The sequence below is a fragment of the Equus asinus genome, chromosome X (assembly GCF_041296235.1).
Source record: "Equus asinus isolate D_3611 breed Donkey chromosome X, EquAss-T2T_v2, whole genome shotgun sequence".
NCBI lineage: Eukaryota > Metazoa > Chordata > Mammalia > Perissodactyla > Equidae > Equus > Equus asinus.
Window position 1 is genome coordinate 44,749,457 of NC_091820.1, and position 15,169 is coordinate 44,764,625.

Genomic DNA, 15,169 nt, shown 5'->3' on the forward strand with positions numbered 1-15,169 from the left:
GGGCACTGCTGTATCAGCACAATATGATGGCACAACATGATCGTAGGTGGCCTCTAGTTACCACTCATTAAGGCATTGAGCGTTCTATAAAACCCCAAACTTCTATTAAAGGGATCTAAAGAACATCTAATCCAAACTTTATTAAATGCTTTGCTGCCTTCCCAGGCTGCTGGAGATCCATACTATATTGAAATAGTTCTATTAGGAAATAGCTCACCGGCTTTCTATTCTGTCTGAGATCTGTAATTATTAGAAAACCCTCTCTTAGAATCTGGTGAAACATGCTGTTTGCAACTCCAGTCCTTCACTGGTCCTCTTTATGCTGCTCTCTGAGGCTACCCCCACACACATTTTTGCTCTAATGTCTTTGCTTAATCTTCTGCTTTAAGACTAAATAATCCCATTCTTTCAACAGTCCTTCTTGTGGCATCCTGCAAGGTGGCCCACATTCTCCTCTTCTCCTTGCTCAAGTTTCAGAGTATGGTTCTGACTAGCACAGAATAGGATGGATCTGTTTCCGCTCCTGTCCTGGACATTGCTGTTATTAATGAAAGCTAAAGTTAAAGGGTTACTTGAGTTACTTTCCCCCCACCTCATTGGATCCAGATCAGCTTCCACTGTATATCTTCCTAGTTCTGAATTTTACCTTCAGCTTCTGGCCATTCCATTTTGTATATTTCCCCTCCCTTTCCCTTGGCATTTGGGTATTTGGATAACATATATTAGATGTTTCCTACTGGCCAGATATGTTTATTAGCTCAGTTGGTCTTCATAACAACACTGAGTTAGGTACTCCTTTTATTCTTGTTTTCTCAGGAGAGGAAAGAGAGCTTGTCCAAGGTTACATAGTAAGTGGTGGAGCCAGAAATTGAATTCAGGCAGTCTGGCTGCAACAGTCACCCTTTTAGCCTGTCTGCTATGCTGCCTCTCAGTTCATTATTTAATAATGTTTAATGTCATTGAGCTAAGAAGACCTGTTAGATCCAGCCCCACCATAATCCTTGCCAGGGACTTCGCAATGGAATGGTAATACTCCTGGTCCATTGGTCAAGACTCTTCCCCTGGACTGTGTTTGGATGGGCAATACCAGCATCTTTTTAGTCTCTCCCTCCAGACCCCACATTTTTTCTAATTTTCCCTCGGTTACCTCCTAGTGAATGGCCAATTCTTCCTTTAAATATGTTAATACATTTAACAGGTCAACTCCTGGTCTAGGAGACTTTCAACACTTTAAGATCCTTTGCATATCAGTACTCAGATGTTTGAATTTTGTATTTTAAGTCTCAGAAAACAATTCTGTTTCTGTGTTCTCAGGGAACACCTCATTTTGACTCCTGTGTACTATTTATGCTGAAATGCCAAGCTGTCTAATTATAAGATAGTTTTGTCTACAAATTCTTGAGCTTGGTCCTTGAGGGGTGTATGTCAAAGGGCCCGGGTTTATCTAGATTCATTGATTAGAGAATATCTTACTTTGCTTATAGTGTTTGGCAAAAGAAACCATAAGCAAAGTGAAAGATAAGTCCCATTCTGGTAGTAGTTATTTGCAACCCATATGAGCAACAAAAGATTAGTATCCAGAATATGTAAAGAATTACTTCAATAATTTGAAGGAAGAAAGAAAGAAAAGAATAAAAGATAAGCAACTCATTAAGGGAAAATGGGGGAAAAGTGTAGATATGAACAGGCCATTCACCAAGAAGAAACCTGAATGGGCAAAACATGAGATGCTGCTTCTTTCCACTTGTAATCAGGGAAATGCAAATTAAAACCACAGAAGATGCCATATCACACCTACCAGCTTGGCAAAAGTTAGTAAATCCGATAATACCAAGTATTGGTGAGGATGTGGGTAATCAGGAACTCATATCTTAACTAGTACTGATAGGTCTATAAACTGATAGGTGTATAAAGTAATAAAATCACTTTGGGAAGCAATTTGTCACAAGTGTGATCAACTGAAGATGTACATACCCTTACAACCAAGCATTTGTACTTCTAGGTGTCAACCATAGAGAAATTCCACTGGTTGCACAGGGTGTACAAGAGAATTCACTTGTATATGGTTTCTAATAGCAAAAAAGTGGAAACTACCTAAGGGCCCATTGTTAGAGGAAATGGAGAATTGAACTGTTGTTTATTTGTACAATGAAACACTGCGCATCAGTAAAAATGGATGAACGAGACCTACATGTATCAACATAATTTGAGTGAAAAAAGTTACAAAAGGCTGTAATAGTAAGATACTATTTGTGTACATTTTAAAAACAAAAACTCATACAAATTGTTAGGCATATATGTTATAAAAGTATAAAAATATACATCACAATGATATACGGTAACTTCAGGAAAGAGGCTACCTCGGGATGAGCTTTAGTATATCTAACTTTCTGGATTACATATGGGTACAAGAGAACTTTTAAGCAAATGCAGCCAAAACATTAACATCTGTCCAGTTAGGGTGATGGGTGCTTAGTTTCCTGTTATGTTGTATTTTCCCTTTTTTGTATGTTTGAAACATTTTATAACTAAAAAAAATTATATGTGGAATTACCAAGCCAGAGTGTAACTATAACAGTTAACTGTTGCTTCTGAAATAACTTGCGTGGCTTACTAAAGCAAAAAGAGATTCTATGTGTCATCAATGCCTGTATCCAAACTATAATTAGAAACCTTTTCCAAAGCTCATCTTATGATGGTTCTTTATGCATTTCCTGGGCCAGAAGCAAAATTAATAAGGGTGAGATGCTACAATTTGATTTCCCTTTTTTCCTTTTGTTCAACCTGTATGCTTTTGTACTGGTTTCAGGCAGAGCTTTCACAGAGTGTGCAAGTGTGTGATAGCTAGAAAAGTAGTCTTTAAGATTTTGGTTTTTTGACATCACACAATTTTGATGAGTGATAAGCAGAACTGTTTGCCCCAAAGACATATTAATGCCAATTTATGTTTTTTTAAAAAACAAAAAACATCTCAGTAATTACCACTGTGCTTGGGCAGAATGAAATGAAAGTGAAAAAAGCATTGACTTAGAGACAATGTCTATGGAGTGAACGTCTACCAACTTGCATCCCCTCATATGTAAAATACAGTTGATGCTTACACCACTGCACTGAAGATTAAATGATAATCATGCATGTCAAGCACCTAGCACAGTGAAGGACACATAAATAAATATATTTTACTTTGCTTCCCATTCCCTTGCATGTGATCTTGAAGGGAAGAAATAAGAAGAAAAGTAAAAGTTTAGGACAAACCTAGCACTTCCCTCTTAGCTCTAAGTCTATTGTTACCACCACCCAACTAGCCCTCCACATCTTTATCTGAGAACCAGACTGAAGGGTGGCACTGCCGCAGCCGCTTATAGGCGTGTGTTCTCACTTGGGCCATGGAGCAGTGGAAAAAAGACACCGCATCATCCAGCGTGAGAGTGTGCCTTAGTTTCTGTCTCATCTGAGCTGACATAATTCGGATTATATTCTGAGTTTCAAATGCTTTCTTCTGATCAAAAATGCAAGTTTCTTTACAAGTTATGGTGTCTGTTGGTGCCTGACATAAAAGGCTGTCCAGTAAATGTCATGTCTGTTGTGAATATTTTTCCCACTTTGTGCTTTTGCTTTTATTTTTCTTTACGGTTTTTGACAAAAAAGAATCTACTTTTTTTAAGTCAAATCTATGCATTTTCCCCTATGGTTATTTGTATTGCTTTATTAATAGAAAGTTCTTTCCCATTCACAGATGAGTTATAGTCATGTATTTTTAAATCTTTTAATGGTTTCATTATTTACATTTAACTCTTTGATTCACTTATAATTTTTTTTGGTGTGATACAAGGTGAGGCTATAAATTGGCTCTCTATTTTAAATAAGCACAGCACTGTTTCTTAATCCATCCCTTCCTTCCCCGATCCTTTTGTGATGGCTCCCTTATTTGCAGTGATTTTGAGGGAGGATAGTGTATGAGAGTCACTCAGGAAACTTTTTAAAAATTCACTTAACCCCACTTTGCAAGATTCTAGCACATCTTGACTAACAGAATCTTACGTTTCCCTCTGATTTGTTCCTGCTCCTGCCCTTTTGAGAGCCATTAATTTGTCATATAATCTCATGCCATCGAGGGTCTGCTGAGCAATGTGTATTCTGTTCCACTAATAAGTTTATCTTTGCATCTGCTCCACAGTGTTCTCCTTATTGAAGGATATGAATTTATTTTAATATCTGGTAAAATTAATTTCCATTCGTATTTCAAAAGGCTAAAAAATAATTAGCCCATTAACATGTTTCTGCAAAATCCAGTTTGCCTGTTGAGAGAACTCTATTTCATGCTGGTTTTCTCTTGTGGATAACTTTCAGTAAGGCTTTGCTTCAAAGACTTGTAATTATATTAGTTCTACTTTTATATCAGCAGGACTGAAGAATCCATTTTAAAAAGAAGTTGGAAACAAAGCCTTCTGTACTAGAACAGAATGTTTTTTCTATTGACCTGATCTTAGAAATTCAACCGCCGTCAAACCTGGCTCTGCACAGAATACTTTTCCAAAACTAACAGCAATACTCAGCATTTAGGTCTCACTCTGGCAGTCAGGCCTTTAATTTTGCCCTTGTTTGGTTTTGCATATGTGAGATGCTATTTAGAAACTTGTTGTGAATCTTTTGCAAGGTGAGGATGTGTGTGTACTTCTGAATTTCCTTTTTATCTATGCTTCTAGAACTAAGCGTTGGGTTGGGGGAGGTAGGGACAGTGTTCCCTGCTTGCATATACTAATGCTCAGTAAGAAATAAAAGATTATATGTAATAAATAGCCTGAAATTTGGTAAGTCAGTAGCATGTCTTTCTACAAATTTAGAAATATTCTTAGGACTCGGGTTATCCTAAGATATGTTATTAGTGAAACTTTTATCAGTAAACAAAATCCATTATCAAAATTTATTTTATCACAAATATTATAGCAAGAATTAACTCCCTGTACTTTTCTTATTTTTTTAAAATGCCGTTGTGCAGGGCTTTATAGGGATCATCTCATTTAATTAATTAATTAATTTTTTTTTTAGATTGGCACCTGAGCTAACACCTGTTGCCAATCTTCCTTTCGTTTCTTTTTTATTCTTCTTCTCCCCAAAGCCCCCAGTACATAGTTGTATATTCTAGTAGTAGGTCCTTCTGGTTGCGCTATGTGGGACGCCCCTCAGCGTGACTTGATGCGCGATGCCATGTCCACGTCCAGGATCCGAGCCGGCGAAACCCTGGGCCACCAAAGCGGAGCGTGTGAACTTAACCACTCAGTCGTGGGGCCAGCCCCTCTCTGAATTTAAATAATGAGACAGCTTCTAGAACTATGAGTCTATTTGTTTCTTTTAATGTTCCATAAAACTGATAATAATAGTAGAGTGTAATTTAACAATTCAAACTGTATGCTTGTTTACAATAGAGACATGTAGAGATATGAAGTGTTTACCAGTAATGTAAAAAAAATTTTAATTTGGGGAACATGAGGGAAAATCAATATTGTCATATTTTAAAATCATACAAATGCTGAATTTCAGTTAGGTGGTATTTGTTGACATTGTCAGAGCAAGGTAATTAATATAAATGTTATTTTTTCTGAGCCTCTGATTTGTCTGCAAATTTCAGTTTTTACTCTCAAATGTTTCTTGTTTTTTAAATATAATTCTGCTTTGAACCTATTCTTTACTCAACCAATTGTGTGCATTTTTTGAAATATGGCTAACTGAGCACTAATTATATACAAACCAAATCTCATTAAAACAAATTCAGCCCTAACAAAACTGATTCTTAGTATTGATTTCCCAGCGAGTGGCCTACCTGAAGTTTGAAGTATCTGACTATAAAAAATTCTCATACTCTGTGACAGAAACTTATGAATGGATCCTTAGAGTTTGTCATAAGAGGCTTTTACATATTCAGTGAACAGCATTCTGATCCTGTGTGTGACCAAAGGACTGAACAAATGCTGACCAAACTTTTGAGAATGGTTGCCTTAATTACAGCTGCTGATTACGATTGTATGATGTTCTGTGCAGCTGTATCCAGATACATTGACTAGGGAAAAAAAGAAATACACCCACTTTTTCAATTCTATTAAGTACTTCTTCCCTGTCTCATTCATCCATTCATTCACTCATTCATTCAATTACTCAACAAATATGTATTGATCTCCTGTCTGCCGGGCGCTTCCACTAAGCTCTGGGGAGTCAGTGATGAATAAGAGCCCTTTCCCTTAGGGCTTACTCTCCAATCATTTTTGAACATACATGAAAACTTCAGAATTTGTTCCTTTTAATTCTAATCTACAGGTTTTCTTTGGTTGTGAAATATTTCAAACACTCAAAAATAAACCAAAAATATTCATACAGGTTTAACAGACATTACTATTTTGCCATGTTTGCTTCAAATCTCTCCAGATGTGACCATTAACTTTAAGTTGGCGTATATGTTGTGTATATTAGTATACATGTTTTGCATTTTTATTGTATGTGTATAGATCCATAAAGAATATGGTATTGTTTTATGTGGTTTTGTATTTTACATGAATGATTTTATATGCTACATATCCTTTTGCAGCTTTTCTGTTGTCGTTTTTTATTCAACATTGTTTTTGAGAATTCTCCATGTTGGTGCATGCAGGTGTAGTTCATTTCATTGAAGTGCTGTGCAGTGCTCCATTTTGTGAATGAGCCACAGTTGATTTCTCCATTCCTTTGCTAGTACGCACTCACTCAGGTTGTTTCCACTCGTTTAGTATTATGAGCAGTAGTTCACTGAGCATCACTGCATATGTTTTCTTGCATGCGTGTTTGAGTGGTTCTATAAACTGTATACCTAGTAGTGGACTTGCTGGATCGCGGTGTGCGCGTCTTCCATTTCACTCTATCAAAGTGTGGTGCGAGAGGGCGGAATCATTCTTTTATAAATCTGTTTTAAATAAGGTGCAGTTTTAAGTACTGTTGCCAGGCTTTTGAGTTCTTAGCTCATCTGTTTGATTTTACTGTACAGTATTTAAATTCTTTCCATTTTATCTAAGCAGTGATAGATAATGGGTGATTTCATTTTTTATTAGAATTTTATTATCATTTCATCTGTTATAGAGGTTTAGGCATAAATGAATACAGTGGCAAATCATACAGGCGCTTTTAAATGACAATGAACATATATTTTCTGACATTTTAAGTTGTCCTTGAATCATTTAACTTACTTTTAAACACACTTTAAATTAGTATTCTTGATTTTGAAGAACTTGATTTTGAATAACTAGTGATTTGAGAAACTGTGACATCTTTAATTATTCTGTTGTTAAAGCCATAAATTTCACTTAACTTTATAATCTATGTGAAGTTTGTTAGCCTAACAATATATTTTGAAAAGATTTTACATACAGATTTAAAATCTAGTGATGAGTGTAAGCTTTTCTTTCACTTGAAATATTTTACAGTTAAGCAAAAGAAATATGACATAAGAAAAGAGCTTTAAGAAGATCTGAGCTTTATAAATGCTAGAGCTTTGTTTCATAATTTTTAGTTCTTCAAGGAATTAAGAGGCTGTATTTTATCATTCTTTTTAATATGTTTACCTCAAGTGCTTTAAGAAGTAGCCTGAATTTTAGCTGCAGCAGATGTATCATGCAGGGAGTATCCTGGTTTAAATTCTGAAGTGCTTTCACTCCTGCTCGCTTCCCCTTGAAATCGTCTAGAAAGAAGCTGGCACATTATTTTGCGGATATTACTGGACATCAGGAAATACATGACTGGATCTAAGCAGCTATTGAAAGATGAGAAAACCAGCATGATCTCATTGGTTTTGTGAACAATTTCCTTCCAATAGCAAGACGACGCATTTAGCTGTGAGGAAATGTAGACAAATCGGAAGGCATGATAGGGAACAAAACACACGGTAAAAATGATTAGTACAATAAAGGAATTTCGGGCTGTAGTAGCATATTTACCAGAATTAGGAAATTTTGACCTCCTTTTAGAAATCCTCAATAGATTCTTGCCGATCTTAATATATGAAAGGATTATTAGTAGGAAAATTAGCCAGAACATTACCACAAGAACGTAGTTAAAAATTGCTTCTCCTTTTGCATTATGCTTATCTCTATAATGGAAACACATTGTGGAATTATGACCTCCTTTCTTAAGGGTTAAAATAATCATAGTTAAAAATCCAGCAAGCGCAACTGTCCATACTATGCAGCAAACATAAATACTCTGTTTGGTTGTTATTGCCTTCCGTTGTTGTATAGACCGATTAATTTTTATGTAGCGATCCAAACTGATGAATCCAAGCAAAATAATGCTAATGTACATGTTCATATAAAATAGTGTTCCCACAACCTTGCAAAGAACCACACCCAGCGTCCACTTGTTTTGGTTAAGGTGATACATTATTCGGAAAGGGAGGCAGAAGATAAGTAAGAGGTCTGCAATGGCTACATTAAGTAGGTAAATCTGAATAGAATTTCTTTTACGGTGGATACCCAGAAATACATAGAGGGCAATTATGTTTCCAACCAGTCCCACGATGAAAATAACAGAGTAGAATGTTGTTAACACACTAGAGAGTAATTTTTCGTCCATGAAACAGGCAGTAGAATTTGATGCTCCTGAGAAGTTGCGTGGCACTTGGCTGCTGTGATTAGTAATGAAGTGCACTCCCTGGGAGGAGCAGGGCCAGCTGCTGACTGAAGTGGTCGCCATTGTTACAGTGTGACTTCTCATTCTTCTGTAGGGATCAAATAGTGAAGAGGCTAAATGACATGTTCCTTGTGTGTAGCTTTTACGTCTTCAGATTTTTTCCTGCGACAGAATGCCAAACATTGAGTTATTTGCTATTTAATAACAGCTACTTTAACTCAAAGCGTAAGTAATGATTTGTTTTCAGATATCGTGAGAAACTTTAGTTTTATCCTACTTTGGACCATTTGGGTATCTACACTATATATGTGGCAGCGTTTTGGTTTCACAAAACAAGCAGCAAATATAGTAGAATCTTACGGAATGTCCTGTTCCAACCTTTCCTGTGGCTGTGGTAAATGTTCAAGGTTTGTTTCATTTATTATATTAAAATAAACAACTGAACTATGAGATCGTCTTTTCTTAGGGAAGTTGTTATGGGAATAGAGATGGAGGTGAAATGACAGCCCATATTTTTCGAAGGTGAGCATCAATTTCCCTAAAGGTAGTTCTAGCCACGAGTGAGCTGTGGGCCCACAGCTTCCTGCCTTGACCCCTTCCCTCATAATATGGCATTCGTTTATTTTGACGCATATTGCCACATGGCATGTGACAGATAACCTGTGGCAGTCTCATTCCGTGGTGGGAACAGAGGAAAAGGTCCTAAATTTCTTTCTTTTCAACCAAAGACCAAGTTGAGGGTATTAAAATCATTTGCCTATAGAGGCGTGCAATTAACATAACAGACCAAGAGAGCACACAGCCCCCGCCTGCCTCATTAGGCCGACTCTTGTAGCGCTGCACTGGAGAGCAAAGGAGCCAGACAAAGCCGAGTCTGCTCAGTCTCCTGACCTGGAAGCATAGAGCCCAGAGTTATAGTATCGATGGGAAACAGGATGTGCGATCCAAGAGTTTGAAAGTAGCTAACTGCAGTTTAAATATGCCTTGGGTTCGGTAATTTGAGACTTGCTAGAACCTTATAAGAGATAGTGTGTGAATTCTACTTGTTTGTGGCAGCAGAGAATGTTAGCAATACTCCTTGTTATTGGCCCTTTCCTGGGCATTGACTGCTATGAAAAGCTCAGTCTGAGACGCCGTGATAAAGAGCTAGAAGACGTGAGGAGGGGATTCCAGGAGGTCTCATCACATTCCTTTCTTAGAGTGACTGCCTGTTTCTCTACAGCAGCCTCAGCAGGTATAACATAAAGACATGCAGAGCAAGGTTATCAAAATCAGGCCTAACTAACTCTGTGACCTTGGGCAAACAACTTAATCTTTTCTAAGTCTTCATGTTTGTAGAAATGAAAAATGCATATGAAGAATTTTGCCCTGGCACATAGCAAGTGCTTAATGAAAGTTAGCTTTTAAAAAAACACCTTTTTAGTCTACACAGAAATCAAAATATAATGATGTGTACCTGAAATTGGTTAATGTTATAACCAATGTTACCTCAATAAAAGGTTTTTTTAAAAAAACACCTTTTGATTCATCTCATTTTAGTAAATATTTCACACCTGGCTAAGTGCTGGTTGAAAAACAAAGGTGAACAAGAGAGACCCTGCCCTTGGTAAACATTTTTTGCAGGAGTGTACATTCAAGCTCTGAATGCTACAATGTAAAGTGGATTTGAATTACAATAATTAATCTCCTGATCTGACATTATACACAGAGAAAAACGTGGAAGAACTTAGCCTTTCTTAAAACTCTACCTATAGTTTGATCAAAAAGAAACTATTTTGGTAGAAGTTAAAATTCTGATTTTAAAATTTTGTAAAGGGGAAAAGTTGATTCCAGGGAAGAGGAACTGGCTGGTGAAGAGGAAGTTATGTAATCACTGGTGGAAGCCTGTCTCCGGAGTTCAGGACAGTGGAAGGAAGGAGGCAGCAGCGCGGAGTGTAGTCTGTCGTGTGTCTCAACTGCAGGAAGACAGATTTCACAGAGTTTATAGAAACTTACAGGAATGTTTCTGGTGATCTGAAATTCTAAAAGGGCAATCTAGGAAGAATGGCAGGCTGCCAAAAAATGCAGCAATAATGTAATCTAGATCACCAGGAAGAGGAAAAGGGCACCGTAGAGGGACCTGTGTTGTGTGCTTACCTAGAGAACTCACAGAGGCACAGGTAGAAACATCTCATAGCCACTGATGAAAGGGAGCCTGAGGCGTGACAAGTGATGTGATTTTTTTGAAAGCTGGGATAGCTGAAATGATTTTAAAAACTCATCTGTAAGTAGTTGGTTTTTTTCTTCCCCCGTGCTATATTTTAAACTCCGTTAGGGTTAGGAACCAAGACTGTTTTGTTTGCCTCTGTGTACCAAGTGCTTAGCACAATAAATATTGTGGAATGAAAGAGAGAATTTAGTAGAAAAGTATGTAAAGTTCTACAAGTGGATGTTATAATCCACCATTCAAGTACAGGAAGGGCTGTAGCTACATTGACAGAAATGCAATTGCAGTTGACTGCGGGTGCTGTATCAGTAGTGTTATGCAGCTGCAACAAAAACTAAGCCATTCTTTGGTTGAATTCATAGATATGGAGTGTCTTAAATGGAGATTGTTACTACTAATCTGGTTTGATCCCAAGCTGGTAGGACTGCACCTGTAATACAGTGTTTCATCCTCGCAGCACACTTAGAAAAGGCCAGAGAGCAAATGGGGAGAAAAGCCCAAATCGTGTCATAGGAGCAATTTGAAGGAAATAGGCACTTTACCCTGAAGATGTGAACGCTTCACTAGGCCATGGAGAAAAGGATTTCACCTTGTGATATGTATCTTCAGAAAGCAGAACAAGGACCAGTTGAGTAGAAATGGCAGAGACAGATGTTGCCTCCTTTTAAGGAAATGCTTTTTTAGAATGAAACAGTCTATCTTGGGAGGCAATAAGGGTCTTACCACCAGAGATTTCGTACCACCAACTGGGTACTTTGTAGAAGAGACTCAGTGGCTCTCAATCCTGACTGCATATTAGAATCCCCTTGAGATCTTTTTCAAGCTATCAGTGCCTGGCTCAATCCCCAGATCTTCTGATTTAATTGGTCTGGAATGGGCCCCAGGCAATGGTTGCCTTTAAAAGCTCCTCAGGGGATTCTAATGTGCAGTCAGAATTGAACCCTTGAGCTAGATGGCTAAACCATTAACTGATACTTATTTAGCATTTGCTGTGTACCAGGCGGTGTGTTAAGCACATTTATATTATTTCATTTGCATAATCCTTATAACAGTTGTGTGAAGTAGGTATTTCAAAAGAGGTAATGAGAGATCAAGAGGTTTTGATCTTTACCCATGACCACATAGCCCTTAAGTGGCAGTACCCAAGTTGAGACTCAGATCTGTCTATTGTTTAGAGCACATGGTCCTTTTCACCAAACCTCCCCCCTCCTAGTCACATATGATCAGCATTTTCTTTATTAACGATGAGTTCTGTCAGCAGTATTTTGACACAATTCCTTTAACATTCTCCATATTAGCAATTTTAAGAAGAGATTATGCCATCTAGCTTTACTTCTTTGGAAAACATATTAATCTTTTTTTTGTTTTCTATGTCCATAATTCTAATTAACTAAGTCCGGAGTTTACAGAATCACAAATCATTTATCAGAATGTTCAACACATCCCCCAGAGCATATCTTTTCAAACTTACTTCTAGCCCTGATAGTCATAATCAAGATGTTTCTAGAAAGCTGTTAGCACAAAGCACATTTCCTGAAACCATTTGCCTCAGCTTTAATCTGCAAATAAAATAAATAAATAATGGTTGGATGAGATCACCAAGAAACCTTTCTGGTTTTGTTTTATTTCTAAGCTTAAAGATAATAAGGCAAAAGCAATGCATTTGTTTAATAGTAGCCATCTTTTAGAACCATGAATTAGATGGCTAGTGACCAGTCATTTATGGACAAATTAACAGATTAGATTCTGTTTTAAATTTATGGCTGATTTTTGGCCTCCTTTGCAATGTGTCACTCACCCACTGTTCTTAAGGCCATTTATTGATGTTTTAAAAACTGCTTATTTGATTTGTTAAGAATGGCTAGTGAAGACAAGAAACAAACCACTGCATTCACATAGTGGACTAATTTCTCAGTGGACGTTACCTGTAACTCGTGTGCTATATTGAAGTGGTCACAATGGGTTTCTGATAGTAGATGGTAAATGGTTTTTTAATGTTATTACTTGGCAAATCTTGAAGTTTGCAACCCTGTGTTAGTGCTGCATTGTATCCACCACCACTCTACCCTTATTGATATTTTTCAACTGGCTCATGTAGAAGCTTCTGTACTAGAGGGCAGGACCAAACAGATTCCACTGTGGCCTCCAGTGAGCAAAAGCTTTTTAAATGCAGTTTGGGGTATGTTTACGAAAATATCACATTGCTATGTTAAAATACGTACCTATTTGGCAATGATAGCAACCTTTCACTGTTTGTAGTTTGACTTGACAATGACTGAATCATTCAGGCTATGCTTCAAAAATTGTGTTAATTGCTGCATACAGAATGAAAATTGAAAACATGTTACTTGGGAAATAATATTATCAGTAGTACATTAGGTTCTGTTATAAATTTAACTGTGTCTAAAAAAACTATCTTTTTGTGTGAATTTTTTTTCATAACCTTTTTATTTTTTAAATTATTTTATTGAGGCCATATTGGCTTATAACATTGTGTAAATTTCAGGTGTACATTGTTATATATCAATTTCTGTATAGACTCCATCGTGCTCACCACCAGTGGTCTAGTTTTTATCCATCACCGTACATATATGCCCCTTTACCCCTTTCACCTTTCCCCCAGCCCCTTCTCCTTTGGTAACCACTAATCTGTAAAAAAAACCATTTTTTAAAATTTTACTTGAATTAACTAAAGTGTATTTTGCTTTTTCTTTTATCTAATATTCACCTTATTTACTTCTGAAACACCAAACTTAAAGTTTAATTAGTCTGGTAATTACCATAAAATAGTAATAATATAATAAAGAAGAAAATACTATCTTTGAAAATAGGGAGACAGCATAACTTAACAAAGTTAATATTGTAGATCATTTATAATACATTGGTAATAAACTGTTGCATATGAAAATAACTTTTAATTGATTCAAGTATATCTGCAAGTCTTTATGGCAATATGCAAAATACAGTATAAATATGTGATAATATTGATAGTATATGCTTAAATACCTCCAGTGTCCTAGAGTACTTCAAGTAACTAAGAAGACACAGCGTCAATTTGACTCAAGTCAAGGCGGAGGTATCATTCAAGCAGTTTACTCAGGGTTCTGAAAGCAAACTGTTGCTAGTCACCACGAAGCAGGTTTCACTTTTAATATTTAGATAATCAAATTTTAATTAAAATTAAAGGACTATTTATGTAGTGGAAATCAAAGAATACTCACAGTTCAGGTTCTCTTGAAGTAAAAGGAGCTGAACCCCAAGCTTCCCTAGGACACAGACTGTCTTGGTGTGTCAGCTGAGCTCCTCCATCCGGTCGTGGTGCAATTGGTTGGGGTTGTCTCTTTTTTTTTTTGCATGTGGTAATAGAATTTTTTTCCCTTTTCTTTCTTTTTTCAATATGACAACTCTCAGAATCCGTCTGAAAATAGTGAAAAGCCCCACCACTATGCAACAACTTTATCTTTAAGTTCAATCAACATTTAACTTTAAGGAAATTATTTATATCTTTTATATGAATACTTTCCACCTTGACAATTGTGGAAACTTTTCCCTTCTGCTCCAAAATAAAGAAGTGTCATAAATTCTAAGAAGAAATATGTATTTTCTGTTTTTCCCAGGAAATGATGCATTGTATGGTATGTGGACTTTTAAAGCACAAGCATTGAATTTGTTTCTTTCTGGATTTGTTTTAGAAATTAAGTTATTCACATAAAATGGCACTTCTGTATTGAATTATACTAACATAAGTTATGAATTATTTTTTCTTTAATTTTTTAAAATATTACTTGATCTGTACATTATTTTAGTGTATTTTCATGTATTACTTTAAGATCTTGGATTTATTTTCTAAAACAATCTTATAATTTTAGGACCAGATAAGATTTGTGAAGGTCTTATTATCACTATGATAAACTCTCCCAAGTTAATTGAAATATCTTCTATATTTTAATGAAAATAATGAAGGAATTCTGCAGTTTTTGATTTGATCCTACTCCAATATTTACTATCTGTCCGTCCATGTAACCACTGGCCCTGCAGTTTAGTGTCATTTCCCTTTTTGTTGTTGTTTGAAATGAAGAAAAATTTTTATCCTCCCCATAATTGTTGCCCTGCAGCTTTCTTTACTTCCTGCTAAATAATATTCATTGGGCTGTATCTAACATTTGAATTATTTCCAGGTACATACACTCTTCTGAACTCATATTCTCCAGAGCTCTTAGTTTGTTATAAATATGATACATGGGACAGAATGTTTTTAAATTGCTAGGATAAAAATATGTGGTAGCTCTTACTTCCCCCAAGAACTTCTGAGAA

General features: G+C 36.4%; 2 protein-coding genes across 25 annotated transcripts in view; one reads left to right on the forward strand and one right to left on the reverse strand.

The window, feature by feature from the left end:
• The window catches only part of CASK (calcium/calmodulin dependent serine protein kinase), a 362,261-nt gene that overhangs the window by 208,469 nt on the left and 138,623 nt on the right, over positions 1 to 15,169 (forward strand). The gene's annotated exons all lie outside the window — the stretch shown is intronic.
• On the reverse strand, positions 7,061 to 14,204 carry GPR34 (G protein-coupled receptor 34). Of its 7 annotated transcripts, XM_044763159.2 has the most exons (5): positions 14,077 to 14,140; positions 13,862 to 13,959; positions 13,078 to 13,170; positions 12,327 to 12,414; positions 7,061 to 8,811 (listed from the first exon to the last, which is right to left on the reverse strand). In XM_044763159.2, the coding sequence occupies exon 5, from the start codon at positions 8,731 to 8,733 to the stop codon at positions 7,597 to 7,599; it is 1,137 nt and encodes a 378-aa protein (XP_044619094.1). In that variant the 5' UTR covers positions 8,734 to 8,811; positions 12,327 to 12,414; positions 13,078 to 13,170; positions 13,862 to 13,959; positions 14,077 to 14,140; the 3' UTR covers positions 7,061 to 7,596. The 7 variants fall into 7 exon arrangements, with proteins under 7 accessions (XP_044619094.1, XP_070358694.1, XP_070358692.1 ...); XM_070502593.1 differs by lacking the exon at positions 13,862 to 13,959 and having other exon boundaries at positions 14,077 to 14,145; XM_070502591.1 differs by lacking the exon at positions 12,327 to 12,414 and having other exon boundaries at positions 7,061 to 8,737; positions 14,077 to 14,143.

Excerpts from the sequence above, each read along its gene's own strand:
- GPR34 (XM_070502590.1), bottom strand. The coding sequence starts at position 13,139 with ATGATTCAGTCATTGTCAAGTCAAACTACAAACAGTGAAAGGTTGCTA. Across the intron at positions 8,738-13,077 it reads TTGCTATCATTGCCAAATAG|AAGAATGAGAAGTCACACTG; the intron begins GTACGTATTTTA and ends TGATCCCTACAG.